At 47.0% G+C, this 15067-nt stretch overlaps 1 protein-coding gene across 12 annotated transcripts in view; it reads left to right on the top strand.

The window, feature by feature from the left end:
- LOC110478007 (DNA-binding protein RFX2) overlaps positions 1 to 15067 on the top strand; it is a 76680-nt gene that overhangs the window by 28493 nt on the left and 33120 nt on the right. For 8 of the 12 annotated variants that reach the window (XM_085562544.1, XM_085562542.1, XM_085562541.1 and 5 more), the window contains exons 2-3: positions 11841 to 11953; positions 14761 to 14850. In XM_085562544.1, coding sequence (XP_085418670.1) covers positions 11849 to 11953; positions 14761 to 14850 — 195 coding nt within the window. In that variant the 5' untranslated portion in view covers positions 11841 to 11848. Of the gene's footprint in view, positions 1 to 11840; positions 11954 to 12662; positions 13626 to 14760; positions 14851 to 15067 lie in introns of those variants that run through there. The other 4 variants (XM_085562540.1, XM_085562533.1, XM_085562543.1 and 1 more) reach the window with 2 other exon arrangements.

Here is a 15067-nt window from a genome sequence, read left to right as displayed (position 1 = left end):
CTGGAGATGCTGTTTGATCACAGGGGTCTGGAGGGACAGGACACAGGGAATGGCTCCCAGTGCCAGAGGGCAGGGCTGGATGGGATTTTGGGAATTGGGAATTGTTCCCTGGCAGGGAGGGCAGGCCCTGGCACAGGGTGCCCAGAGGAGCTGTGGCTGCCCCTGGATCCCTGGCAGTGCCCAAGGCCAGGCTGGACAGGGCTGGGAGCAGCCTGGGACAGTGGGAGGTGTCCCTGCCATGGCAGGGCTGGCACTGGATGGGCTTTAAGATCCTTCAAATCCAAACCATCCTGGGATTCTATTTCAGACTATTTGTACCTTCAGAAATTGTATTTTCCCCATTGAATCACAGTCCTGGGAAGCCCCCTACAGTGCACATATTAAAAATATGGGAAACAATTAATTCAAACCCAGAACTTGTGTTTGTTTTCACCAGACAGCACCAATGTGTTTGTTACAGCCTGGACATGGAGAGCATTGGAGTGTGACTTTTAATTCCTCCTTTCAGATGTGAAATCATCCTCACTGCTCAGCAGATACCCAGGGGTTGTTTCTTTGCTAACATTTGCCATCATTGCAGCAAAACTTTCCTGAAGTCAAGGTTTAGGTGGTTCATAGGAAAGAAATAAGGAGTTCCACTTGTTGACAGGGTTGTGGTACACTAAAAATCTGGAATCTCTTTAACTTTTCTTACCAATAAGCAGCTGTGAGTGGTGCAGGTGAGTCTGTGAGAATCCCAGGAAGGGCTGGAGCTGTGTCAGGGGCTGGGATGGAGCTCAGGGAAAAGTTCTTCCCCATGAGGGTGCTGGGCACTGCCCACTGTCAGCAACTTTTCTGCTGCCTCTTTCTTCTTGCAACATCAGCTTTTTATCTACAAAGACGAATGCAGCTTTATTGCAAAGATGACCTAGTTCTTTAGCTCCACAAGGTTAGGCTGGTTCATTGAGTACATGTCCATTTTCCTGTAAAAAGGACCTTACATTCAGGTTATTAACCCAAAAGAAAATAGGACAGGTTTGTGTATGGGATTATGTTCCCAACAATACTTGGCCCTGTTCATGTCTGAGATTCCTGCACGTGGGATTTTGATTTTGCCAGCAACCCCAAAACTATTGTGGTTTCTGCTCTTCAATTTCATTTGGCTCTTAGGGAAACTCCAAATTACAGATCCATTCCTGACTCTTTTCTGTCTTCAAAGTTACTTTTAAAGAAACAGCAGAGATTAGTGAACGGCTGTTACACAACAGTTAGGTGTATATATATATATTATTTGACTTAATTCTGTGAAATCTAATTAAAGACTGAGTGTATATTTGTATTTCAGTATATTATTAACTTGCTAATAAAAGCCATTTCCAGATTTGTATTTTTCCATGAGGACTAAGTTTCTGAAAAAAACCCTCAACCCTAGCTATAGTGCCTGCTGCCCTTGAAAAGTGTGTTTTGGGTTTATCTGTGTTTCCAGGTAACTGGAGCTCGTAGACAAGCACTGCTTGCTTCTGTTTTAAATTAATTTAACCTAATCAGTGGCAGGGTCTGGTGCCTTCTCTTGTTTATAAAATTTTGAAGCAGTGTAATGAGTAGAAAGCTTCTTTTCAAGTTCCTTGGCATGTTTGCTTCTCACTTCCATTCCCCTCCTCTGCAGGGGACTCAGGGAAGGGGAAGGGTGGCTCGGGACGCTGTGGGTGAGCTGCTCAGGTGCCAGCTGCCAGCAGCCTGGCAGGGGACAAGGACATGGCCTGTCTGTCAGAGCTGGCCCAAAGCTCTCCCCGTGCCCTGCTGGGTGAGCAGGGGCTGGCAGTGAGAGGTGGAAGGTGCTCCACCCTTGGGATGGGACAGTGCCCAGGGGTTGGTGCTGCTCTGGGGGTGCTGGGCACTGTCCCACCCTCTGTGCCAGGCTCTGGGGTGGCTCGGTGTCACCTCGATGTGGCACGGAGACTCCTGGTGCTGAGGTCAAGGTTTGGATGAGCCAAGGCTCTGTCTGCTCTAATCCTTCCAGGATCTGAAGGGGCCTAAAGGAAAATGGAGAGGGGCTCTTTGTCAGGAGCTGGAGGGACAAGACACAGGGAATGCCAGAGGGCAGGGATGGATGGGATATTGGGAATTGGGAATTGTTCTTGGCAGGGTGGGCAGGCCCTGGCACAGGGTGCCCAGAGCAGCTGTGGCTGCCCCTGGATCCCTGGCAGTGCCCAAGGCCAGGCTGGACAGGGCTGGGAGCAGCCTGGGACAGTGGGAGGTGTCCCTGCCATGGCAGGGGTGGCACTGGATGGGCTTTGAGGTCCCTCCCAACCCAAACTATTCCATGATCTGTGAGATTTCCTGGCTCCCTCTCAAAGCCACAGCAGCAGCTCATCTTCCAGGGTTTTCAGAGCAGTTCAGATCCCAGGAATTGCTGTTCCCAGCTGCTCTCCTGAGCCAAGGGAATGTCACAACTGGAGCTGGACAAACACCATGGACAGGGATTGAGTTCAGGTGCTGGACAAGCAGATTCCCAAACGCTTTGAGCTGCACCCACTGCTCACAGCCCAGGTGGGAGCTTTGTTCTCTCAGCATCCCTGAGTGGTCTGGTGTTGGTCACTGAGAATTTCAGCCTTTCTGTGCTGCCAGGCACTGACCCCCAGGAGAACACTGCATTGACCTGAGGCCATGGAGAAGCTTCCAAAATGGAATGACAGAACTGGGATTGTGGGGGTGGAGTTTGAATTGAAGCGTGGAATATCACAGGGTGAAAAACTTAGAGTTGAAGGGTTTAGAATACAGTAATATATATAAAGCAAGACAGAGGTTTTAGGGCAAAGGCTGGTCCTTCTTCACCTTCTTCTCTTTCTTCGCCTTCTCCTTCTCCTTCTCCTTCTCCTTCTCCTTCTCCTTCTCCTTCTCCTTCTCCTTCTTCTCCATGGGTTTGGGTGGTTTTGTGTAATTGGATAAAAGCGTCCACATTATGAACCACGAGTGGTTGGTTATTAAGTTAAAAGTAAAAATAATTTAGGTGTCATTACTCAATTGGACACTTTATCTTTAAAAGGTCTTGTAGAGAGAGATGGAGCTCCATTTTTAGTTTGTTAGAGTGAACTGCTGCAGAACTCAGGGTCTGTGAGACTGACATGGGTAAAAACAAATAAACATCTGAGTCCCAACAAGAAATACCATCCCATGATTTAATCCCAACCTTTGCAGGAAAGAATCAAAGAATCAGCAGTCTGAGGAAAAGATAATTCCTAAATGGGAATGCTGGGCAGACCAGGCTCTCCTAGGCTCAGCCAGAAAAAACAAGGAGTTTCTTTTGATTTCCCATCTGAGGGAGCTGGAATCACGTTTTCACAAAAAGATTGGGGCACCCCATGGTCTTGGCTGGGAGCTGTGACCTCATCCACCTTGGGAGCTTTTTTTTGGGTGATGGAAAAAATTAAATCTGTGTTTTCCAGATTGGAATTTCAGAGTGTAGTGGTTTTGGTTCTCTAATTTAAGATTTTCATAATTGTGAGATTTCCTAATTAATGTACTGATGAGTGTGGTGGGTTTTAGAGCTGGCTAATTACCTATGCACTTATTTCTTCTTGTGAGATAGGATTAGGAGAAAGGTAAAGTAGGCTCAAAACTTTAAAAAGGTATAAAGAAAATTTTGTTATCAGTAACTAAAAGGGAATAAGCAGTAAGAATTAAAACAAACTCTTTAGACTACTCCTCCTCCCCACACAACTTTTTCTTTTCTACTGATAATGCAGAGAAGCAAAACTTCAAATTTCTAGTCAGTTTATTACCTTTAAAACAGTATTTTTTTTCAGTTTACATAGGGAGAGAAATCCTTCTTGTTAGGGTTATGGGGATTTCCAAGAGGAAAAAAATAGTTGTTTTTTTTTTTTTAAACTATGACACAGGGGAACGCCTGTTGCTCCTTGGAGGTCTCATGCTTTGGAGACATGAGCAGCAGGGATGAAGGATGGGTGTGAGGCAGGAGCCAGGCTGGCTTTAACACAAATATTTGCCACAGAGGAGGGATCCATTTTCATTCACATCAAATAAACCAGTTCCTTCTTCCAAAGAATGAAACACTTCCTTTCTGTGCCCTGCTTCAAGCACAACCAATGCCTTTTCAGGGCAAGTTATTGCATCGAGGCTGAGCCAGAAATATTGAATGAAATGGAAAATATTTAAGGAAGTTTTCTTTAGTAAAATAACTGTGGCCTAAAGTGTGGTGGATGAAGTAGATGGATACTTGCATCTGCTAGAAGATAATCAAAATCAGCCATTTCTTGCATTACTTTTATTATTTTCAGTCTGTTTTGAGAGTGTTGAGAATTCTTAGTAGTGAAACCATTAAATGTAAATTCCCTGGTTCATTTTTCTGCGGTCGGGGGAGAAAATACCATTAAGAGCCCATCTAGAACATGATGGTTAAATAGCATTTTTATTTCGCCTGCATTCCATTATTACTGTTCTGGTTTTCTCATTTATCTAAGCCCCAAGCCAGCTAAACCAGAATAAAAGTTCCAAAAACCAAATAATTATTTTTAAATGTAAGCCTTCCCTTCAAAGCATGCAAAAAAAATGCACAAAATCAACCAAAAAACAAGGAAAAACCTGGACTTCAATTTTGATCCTTGCAGATCAGTGAATGAGAAATAGTTTAATATTTTTTTCTTTTTTAGTTAAACAGCAACCTTCCCATTATTTGCAATAAAGTAACAGATATCAGGAGATTTTTATTAAAAATTTGTGGCTGTATCATGGACTTGCAGATGAGATTCCCTAGGTAATTCTCACCCCCTGGACAGCCTGAAATTCTATCAGCTAAAGAAAAATGTGGAGCACAAAGTGAGGCTGTTGGCTGCACTAAACCTCATTAATTCCTGATAATATTAAAGATGAACAAATGTTATTTGCTGTATTAATTAAAGGTGAATTTTCCTGTATAAAATGCCTTTGGCAATCCCATCCACCTCCAGGTTTCCTGCAATTTCCTGGTGCATGGAACAGCTTTAGTTCTACCATGGAAATTTTCAGGTTGGAAAAGACCTCTAAAATCAAATCCAATAAATACAAATCTTGCTGTAGCTGAGCTCGTCTCTCTCCCATGTCTGTAGAGATTTTAGCTGCAGATATATTTTCAATTCTTACAACGGGAAATGTCTGACAACCTGCACAGGTGATGATGAGAAATTCAGGATGCCTGGCTTTACCTGGAGAGCCAAAGCTGTGGGCATTTGTTCCCTGCTTGAAGAACATCAGGAATAAAAAGCCTCATCAGAGCAGCTTCACCTGGAAAAATAAATTTTTCTCACCTTTAGATATTAATTTGAAATAAAAGCTGTGGAATTTTGTGGTGGACTTGGCAGTGATGATGATTGGACTCGATGATCTTTAAAGGATCTTTAAAGGTCTTTTCCAGCTGAAATGGTTCTATAAATAAATCCTTCAGGCATCAAAAATCTGATTTAATATTTCCTGCACCTCTAGGCACTCATTTTTCTGTTGGAGTTTTATGCCCCACATTTAAATCCCCTTTGAGAATAACTTGTTAAGCCCATTTATGAATGGCAAGGACAGGGGCAGTGGAATTCTTACCCATGGAGGCAATAACACCCACCAAGGTTTACTGGGAAGCTTAAATAGAAGTAGATATTAAAAAAAAAAAAACTTTATCCCAGAGGTCAAATAATTGGTTGTTCTTAAAACTAACAAAAAACTCACTGAGGATCTTTTCCTTTCCCTCATTCATATCCCAGTATTATGTTCTATTTCAAAGGTCCTGCCAGAAATAAAAGGATGTAATAAAGGAATTTTATCCTTGAAGGATCTCCCCTTGCTGCCTTCTCCTTTCCCCCCGCTCCCCCTGCAAATTTGAACATAGAAAATATTTTGAAATGCCCCTCTTATCTCTGTTTCCCCAGCGTTTTGGAGCAGCTTTAGGCAGGAGAGATGAACAAAGGCAAGGCCATTTACATGGAGGCAAGGCTGCCTTATGAATGAAACATAGTTCATATTGTTTCCATGCTTACCAAAAACTGTTAAAAGCAGGCATGTAAGAAGGAATAATTGCTCTTTTTTTTCCATAACTTGCTCTCAGCTTAGGGATGGAGAATTCCATCAGCCAACAAGGGCAAAATCCACCCTAACCCCTAAGGAAAGTCTCATGTGTGACAGAGCCATCCCATTTATTTTGATTTAATCTCCGTGTTTTTTCACTTAGCAATTTTCTTTTTGTCATTAGCTACCCCTGTGTCCTAGATTTGGGTTCTCTCTTTTTTTTGCCTTTCATTTCTGCTTCTTTATCCCCCATCCCAGAGGTTTCTAGGATTATGGGACAGCTGAAAGGGGCTCATGTCCCTGAATTTCCAGAGACAGGAGCATCCACCTCACTGCAAGGAGTGTCCAGCTCTAAGCATGCAGATTTAAAACCTGAGTTTTTATCAGCCCTCAAGGCTTGTACTGCTCCTCCTTGTCTTTCTAAAAGTCTCTGACAGCCCTCAGAGATCAGTGCTGGAAAACCACCTTGCCTAGGGGAGGATTTGTGGCTTTTTTAGGAGTGGGAAAATTGAAGCACAGGGAAAGGGAAGCATCCTGTTCAAGGTCACGGAGCGAGCTGGTGGCAGGACCAGAAATAGCACCCAGAAGTTATTAGGGTTGTTTTATTTTTTTTTTCCCCTGAATTTCCTTTCCTGTCCCTGCTGTTTGCTTGGATACCCAGATAGCTGTGTGTAAACAGAAGGTTTCCAGAGGCAGCAGCCTGATTATCTGCCTGATTCACTCCCTGATGATGCAACCTGGAATCCAGATGTCTCTGATGCCTTCCAGGGCCCTGCTGGCCCCTGTGACATCACCAGCCATGTTGAGCAACTTTAAACTTGTCTCTCCCTGAAATGCCAAAGTGCTGAATAAATCCAGTGTAAGGAGACTTTGTAGCAGCTTTTTAGTGCCCAAAAGGTGCCTATGAAAGAGCTGCAGAGGGACTTTTCATAAAGCCATGCAGTGACAGGACAAGGGGAATGGCTTTAAGGTGAAGGAGGGCAGATTTGGATTAGAAAGGGCAGATTTGCATTAGAAACCCAAAATGAAGAAGGAATTCCTGGCTGTGAGGGTGGGCAGGCCCTGGCACAGGTGCCCAGAGCAGCTGTGGCTGCCCCTGGATCCCTGGCAGTGCCCAAGGCCAGGCTGGACAGGGCTGGGAGCAGCCTGGGACAGTGGAAGGTGTCCCTGCCATGGGCATTGGAACAAGATGAGCTTTAAGGTCCCTTCCCACCTAAACCATTGTGGGATTCTCACCATGATTTTATTCCTTCTGCATGGCCAGGCCCATCTGCTCATTTCTCCACAAAAACTGAATTTTTTTTTTTTTTTTTTTTTTTGCTCTTCACCCAGTAAGGAGGCCTGGAAGTGAGAAATGAAACTGTGGATGCTGCTGATCCTCTGTGTGACCCAGCAGAAGCTTTGTTGGTTATTAATGAACTGCTCAATTAGCAGAGTGCCCAGTGCCAGGGCTGCCAGGAGAGGCCACGAGGCACCTTCAGCGGCTTGTGCCAGCCCCTCGTGGCAGAGCTGCAGGTGGGCTAAACTCTGTGTCTTAGCCAGGTCTAAGAGAGGCAGGAGGGCTTTTGAGCCAGGGAGTTTCTGCTGAGAAGATGATGCAAAACTCTGGGAAATTCCTCCCCTGTGAGAGGTGGAAAGTGTTCAGGGAGGAAAGCAGGGACTCCTTTCATGGGCCTTTGCTTCAGGGTTGTTGTCAGATCAAACCTTTTTCTGACTCAGAGATGGGGCAACTGAGAGGAGTTTTAAAAACTTTTATTCCATTTTCAGTCTCATTTGCAGGATGAGACAACACAGATGTTATAATTCACACCATCATAATCAGAAGTAAACTATTTCCTAATTACAAAATACTATAAGCGTTTCTTGGCCTATGAGCTGTAGCCACACCAAGCTGTAAATGCCTTAAAAACAATCATCTAAAATTACCCCTCATGGGTCCTACTTGAATGCCTCTTTTATAGTTCTGTTTCTCCACAGTATCTAGTCTTATTTATAAGGCCATCCTTTGAAACTTGTTTCTAGGATGTGACAGAGCTGCCACAGAGCTGCTCCAGGGGAGCTCCTGTCCCTGGAACTGCTGAGAATTTGAGACAGGAACTGCCCCTGGATCCCTGGAAGCATCCAAGGCCAGGCTAGACCAGGCTTGGAGCCCCCTGGGATGGTGGGAGGGGTCTCTGCCCATGGCAGGGGTGAATGGGATGAGGTTTAAGGTCCCTTCCAACCCAAACCAATCTATGGTGGAAATACAAGACTTAAATCACTCTCTACAGCTCCCTGAAAGGTGGAAGGGTTTCAGGTACACCTGAAAGGTGGCTGTGCTCAGGTGGGGTTGGGTTCTTTCTCCAGGAACTGACAGAACCAGAGGACACAGCCTCAAGCTGCCCCAGGGGAAATATAGGTTGGATATTAGGAAGAAGTTTTTTAGAGAAAGGGTGATAAAGTTCTGGAATGGCTGCCCAGGGAGGTGGTGGAGTCACCACCCCTGGGTGTGTTTAACAAAGCCTGGATGTGGCACTGGGTGCCAGGGTTCAGTTGAGGTGTTGGGGCTGGGCTGGACTCGATGACCTTGGAGGTCTCTTCCAGCCCCATGATTCTGTGAATTCTGTGAATACCCCATGAGTACCAACCTTGCCAGTCCCACCTCTGACTTATGTGACCTGTTCTTAAAAAATAAATATGTGGAGAAGGGCAAAGAGCAAGGCTTTGGGTGCCACATTTCCTCTCCTCCTTGGATGCCAATGCTTTCTCCACTCTCTGGAGCCTTGGCTCAGGTGCCAGCTGGCTTGGCAGCCGTGCTGCCAGGGCATCAGCAGAGCTCTGCAGCACCTCGTGCTGGTTTCTGGGAGCACAGGAATTCTGTGTGTGCTGTCAGCTTTCCATCAGCACAGATTACCCAGAGCAGATGGCACACACGGATCTGAATCCCATTCTCAGGAAGCGCAGGATGGTTTTAATGAGAAGTGAATTATTCTTTCTCCAGGATGTTGCACTGATAAATAAAGTAATAACAAGTCCTGTTCTTGTGGCTTGGCAGCCCAGGACTTCTCTGTCTGTCTACCTTGTCTGGAAGTGCCACCTGTCGGGATCTGAGGTATTGATGAGCCCGAGGTTGTAGAAAGTCTCTGTCTTTCTGCCCCGCTGCCAAAGCAGAAGCCATAATTGGTCTGTGCTGGTTTCCAGGTTGTTTATTCTGTTTATCTCTCACATGTTCTGCTGCCCTGCCCAGCTCTGTCCTGCAGGGCAGCGTGTGGGGCTCTACCCTCAGTGGGATGTGACAAACATTAAATACCAGAAACTCCCTGGGCTGGATTTACAAGAACATGCCAATATCTGTCACCTACGTTGGACAGTGTGTCCCCAGCCTGAACCAACAGAAAAATGCCAACACCACAGTGAGACATGGAGGGCATGAAGAAGGAGAAAAAGGACAAGGCACACCCAATTTCCTCCATCTTGTCCCCTTTGGACCCCTTATCTAGAATCCTAAAATTTTACTTTTGCACCCGTGCCACATTTAATTATTACTGATATCAAACACTCAGAGCTGGTAATTCATCCTGTAAGATTGAAAACTCTTTTCCATGGACAGAGATCACAGCCAGTGTCTCTGGGGGCTCTGTCCAGGGGGTTCCTGACCCTGCCAGGGTCCCAGGGCAGCCAGAGGGAAGCTCTGGATTCCCACACCACCTGCAGATTTCCTGGGAGCCTTTGTGTCTGGCATGGCTGTCATCACTGCCTCGTGGGACAAACCTGAAAATCACACTGGGCATTTATTTTTGCAGCAGACAATTCCCCTTCCACCCTGCCCACATCTCTCTGCTCCCTTCTGGCCACTGAGGGAAAGCAGAAGACAAAATGGATCAGCAGAGATGAGTTGTTGGTGATTTGAATCATAGAATCGTGGAATATTCTGGGTTGGCAGGGACCTACAGGGATCATCAAAGTCTAAATCCATCTCTTCTAAGTGTTCTTTTCTGATTATAGCTGCACTTCAAAGGAGACCTTTGGTAGACCTAAAATGCCAAGAGCTGACCCTGCCAGAACCATTAACAGATGATTAAAACAGCTTTATCAACTCACCCACCTCTCTTCTGTAACCTCACCATACTACTCAGAAAACCCTGGGGAGCTGCAAACCAAAGCCCAGGCCACAAGAGAGAAAATAAACACTTTTGGAAAAGTTAGGGGATTGGATGTGGTAAAAGTGCCTCCCTGTCCTGCCCAGCATCTCCACCTGAGCATTCCAAACCCAGCAGTGCTGCCTGAGTGTTTAATTGCAAATAATTTGTGGCTGGAGCAGGCGGGGAGCTGGAATTTACTGGGAGAAATCTTACTTTCCTGATCCCACGGCACTGTTGCCACTGGAATCTTCTCACAGGGAGGCTTTGGCTAAAGCCCAGGCAGAGGCAGTGATGGGGAGAGGCAGGTGCTGCCTTTTTATAGCAGAGCTGCAGGGATGGGGGTGCTGAGGGCAGCTGGAGGGGCCTGGGGGGACACAGGAATAAATATTGATTTAATTTCCATTGTTTCTGGCTCGTTAGGTTCATCTGGTAGCTGTGACTGTGTGGGTTCTGTATCTACTTTTTCACCCAGATGTGAGAAAAATTATTTGCAAGCTCTGGGGCTTTAGGAATGTTGGGAGAGTAATTGGGGAGTATGGAGTATTGTGAAAAAAAAAAAAATTAAAAACCTGGGTTTTGGAGAATTTTAATATTTGGGGAGGTTTGTTGATGGCTGAAGGAATAAACAGGTAAATTCTGTAACTTCACACCCCCTTGCATTTCTTTTGAATACAAATGAACAGGTGCAGTGTCTTTCAATTTATCTTTTTTCCCTTTTTTCTCTTAACTTGCACAAAGGTGAGGGAAAAGTTTAAATACTGGCAGGAGAAGGGAAATAAAAGCCATCATAATGTTGTTTAGAGGTTCAGCAGTGAGTCCAAGAAAGCAGAAATGACACTGCCCAAAATCTGGATGTTTTTAACCTTTTGATTTTGAAGTGACAGCAGAAACCCTCCTAAAATAGTTTATTAAGCAGGAAATTTCACAAGAAAACAAGGAAAAAAGGCTCCCCCACCCCAAAAAAATCTCTCAAAATGCCATTTTGTGCTGTCTCAGCATCTCCGGGTGTCCCCAGGGCTGGGAGAGTGCCAGGAGGGAGAGCTGGGACTGGGATTTGAGGATGCTGAGGGCACCATCAGCTCTGCAGGGTTGTGTGGCACTGGGGGGTGATGCTGTGGCTGGCTGGGGACCTCGGTGGGGTTTTGGGGCAAGGCCAGGGATGGGAGGGTGGAGATGCTGCTTCAGGGCTTCTAAAATGATGATGACTGCTGTTCTTGTGCTCTTCATTCTTGTTTTTTTCTGGTTGTAAACCCAAGCTGGCCGCCCCACATTCCCAGTGGAATTTAGGTTTGATAAAAAACTTTTTTTGGCAGTAGTTAAACATGATAAGGCAGAAGGGGAGAAAGCATTATTTTAAAAATATGCCCCTACTCTTCCCAATCATGTGTGATGCTCACTGTGACACAATAATTTTCCAACACCACTTTTCAGTTAAATATAGAAGTGCATTTTCTGTTCCTTCCCTCTACTCTCCGTGTAACAATTGTGCAACTTTCTTTTTCCTTCACATAATTCTGCATTAAAATTAGCTGCAGGCACTAAAAGGAGCCCTGTGTGTAGGACGGGAGCTGCCTCCCTTCCCAGCTCTTCCCTCTGGATATTCCACTGGGATTTTACCCTTGGTTTAGAGGGGTTGGGGGGGTGTGTGGCTGTGCTGTGCTGTCCCCTCTGATGTCCCTGTGCTGTCCCCAGCAGTGAGCATGCAGAGTCCAGAGGGTGGATCAGACTCAGCAGCTTCTGTGGCTCTTCACACGTCGGCCCCAGCGCAGGCACCAGTGGTGCAGCCAGTGCCAGCCTCGCAGCAGGTAACGTATGCACAGCTGGGGATGCTGTTTCCATGGAAAAGAGCCCTTTTTTCCCTGGCAGATATATTTTAATCCCAGCTTTTGATAGTGGGGAGAGGGTTTTTAATCAGCTCGTGGAGGTAGTAGGGACAACCTGTTGATAAAGGTGTTGTGCCTGTGGGTTTGAGTGCTCCCAATGCGTCTGCAAGGTTTAAAAGTGTTTGGGGTTTAATTTAGGTCCCCAAAGGAGTCACTTTGTGCCAGCTGAGTGTTTGTTTGGGGTGAATTTCCTGTTGTCATGGTTTGGGGTGTCAGTAAGAGCAGGGGAGGATGGAACAGTGCTGCTAGGTACCTGAGAGGTGAGGGCAGAGCTGCAGCCACAGCTCAGGGAGGGGATTCTTCCCCTCTGCTCTGCCCTCCTGGCCTCCCCCTGCACTGCTGGGGCCACGTTTGAGTCCTCAGCACAAGAAGGGCAAGGACAGCTTTGGGCAGGTCCAGAGGAGCCACAGAGATGCTGCAAGGGCTGCTCAGGAGCCAGGCTGGGAGAGCTGGGGGTGCTGCCCTGGAGAGGAGAAGCTCCAGGGAGAGCTCAGAGCCCCTGGCAGGGCCTGAAGGGGCTCCAGGAGAGCTGGAGAGGGACTGGGGACAAGGCCTGGAGGGACAGGACACAGGGAATGGCTCCCAGTGCCAGAGGGCAGGGCTGGATGGGAGATTGGGCAGGAATTGTTCCCTGGCAGGGTGGGCAGGCCCTGGCACAGGGTGCCCACCCTGGATCCCTGGCAGTGCCAAGGCCAGGCTGGACAGGGCTGGGAGCAGCCTGGGATGGTGGAAGGTGTCCCTGCCGTGGCAGGGTGGCACTGGATGAGCTTTAATGTCCCCCCCAACCCAAACCATTCCATGGTCTCTTCCTTGGGTAGGCAGATCCCAACATTTTAATTTGCAGAGGAGGGTTTATGGTTAATGCCCATGAATTTGCTGCCTTTGGGAGGCCCAGCAGGAGACAAGTGATGGCTTCAAGTGATGAACAGGAACCACCCAATGCAAAATGGGAAGGGTTAAGTGAAACTGGTTCCTCTTTCTTCCTTTTTATGCCTTTTGGGGAACTTGCAAAAGAAATTTCTGTCTCAGGAAGCTGGAGGGGTAAGAGGATGGGTGGGTGTAACTCAGCTTCATCCTTCTCCAACTCCCAAGTGAGCAGCAGCACTGCCACTTGATGCTGATGAAAAGGAACAAATAAAGATTGGGAATTAGAAGGAGTATTTGACTCTCCAGGAGCCACAGACATTCCCATGGGGTGATCCAGAGTGCTGCTGTCACCTCCCAGCCTTCCCATCCACGGAGATCCTTCCCTGCTGGCGTGGCAGGGATGGGGACAGCAGTGCCAGGTGTCCTGGGGATCACAGTGTGGATTTGGCTGTGAACAAAGGCTGGAAAACCTTTGGATTATGAAATCACCCATCCAACCTTTGCCTTTGCTGGAGCACCGAGTGGGACTCCACGGATTAAGGAAAATCCAGGGGATCGTGGAAGAGTGCTGAAGAGGAGGAGCATCCAGAGCCTTCCTTCTCAGCAGCAGGATGAAGAAAGCACGGGGATGAGCTGCTGCCAGCAGGAATGGTGTGAGGCTGAAGCCCTCAGGCTTGTTGAGCACTGGTGCCCCTTCTGGTTTGAGCAGGATGGCCTCACCTTCCAGGTTGGGGATGATTCCTTATCTTGGCTGGAAGATAAGAGCACCTGGACAGGCAGTGAGGAGCTGAGCTGGGCCTGGAGTGTGGCATTTGGCAAAAGCCATGCCAGAAAATGGGAAATCAGTAGGAGAAAGGAAAGAGTCTTTGATGTATGTGGCACTGCCAAGGTGTGATTTCAAAAAGGGCTTGTGCTGTCCCCATCCTGCACTGGTGACAGCCCCTTCTGGAGGGAAAACAGCCCAGGTGATGGCTGGAATAAGTGTGGGTGTCCTCAGTGCAGGGTCTCCTGGGGACTGCAGATGGAGCAGCTGCCTGGAGATCTGGGCAATTCTCATAAACCTATAATTCTGCTAGAACCGGATTTCTGGTTGTTATATAGGTTTGTTAGGAGGGCTAAAATCATAAATATCCCTGTATAAGGTAGGCAGTAATTATCAAGGTTGCTTCTGGGATTGTTTTCTGGCTCTTTGTTCTGTTGGCCAAATCTCCTGGGTATTTTTAAAAGATGTATGTCCTTGGAATAAGTTTAAGAGGCCATGGAGATGCTTGGCTCTGCTCCCACTGAATCCTTTCTCTCCATCCACCACATCCCCACGTTTGTTTTGCTGGATCTGAAGGTGCTGAGCACTCTGAGATGTTCTGACAACCTCAGACTGAAAGTGGAGTGTAAGACAGGGATGATGGAAGTGACAGAGCCACCACCACAAAATGTCCCTGTGCCCGTGGTGGCCCTGCAGGGAGAAGCAGAACCACCTGAGCTTTGGTGCTGGCAGGAGCTGGGTGGGATTCCTTGTTGCAGGAGACAGAGTGTGGTTGGTTTAGCAGCTCTAAGAGAAGGAGCTTTGCAGCCAAATGTGGATATGTGAGGAGTGATTCTTGCTCAGCTGTGCCTGAGCTTATCAATGAACTGCTGCTTCCTTTCATGGAGGTTTAAAGATGATTCCTGTCAGAAATTTGCCCAAATTCAGGGGGCTGAGTTCAGGTTGGTGCATCCCACAGGAGGGTGGGGACCACTGATTACAGGATGCCACTGCTGCTGCTGGTGTCAGGGGCAAGTTGGCCATGAAATTTTGGAAGAGAACACCTGGCTCACCTGTGTTATGCACTAAAATTGTCTCCTCCTGTATCTTCTTCTTGCAGAGGGTTTTGGTCCAAGCCACAGGCTCCGCTCCCAAAGGGGCTCAGATGCAGCAAATCTCTGTTCCCAGAGTCCAGCAGGTTCCACAGCAGGTAATGAGCACTGGGACAGACACCCCAGCACCAGCAGCTCCCCAGGCTCACTTCTGAAAAATCTTAATTAAAGTCTTGTGGGCAGTCACAGAGCTGGGACCACTTTCTCCAGTTCTCTCCTCCTTTCTTAGACTGATGACAAAAGAAACTCTCAAGATATTTGAAGTTTAGTAAGAACCTTTGTTGTAGCAGTTGTCTTTCATGTATTTGAACATTT

This window comes from Lonchura striata, chromosome 28 (assembly GCF_050655825.1).
Source record: "Lonchura striata isolate lonStrDom1 chromosome 28, ASM5065582v1, whole genome shotgun sequence".
NCBI lineage: Eukaryota > Metazoa > Chordata > Aves > Passeriformes > Estrildidae > Lonchura > Lonchura striata.
Note: the sequence above shows the minus strand (reverse complement) of the source record. Positions and strands in the feature narration are given on the sequence as shown.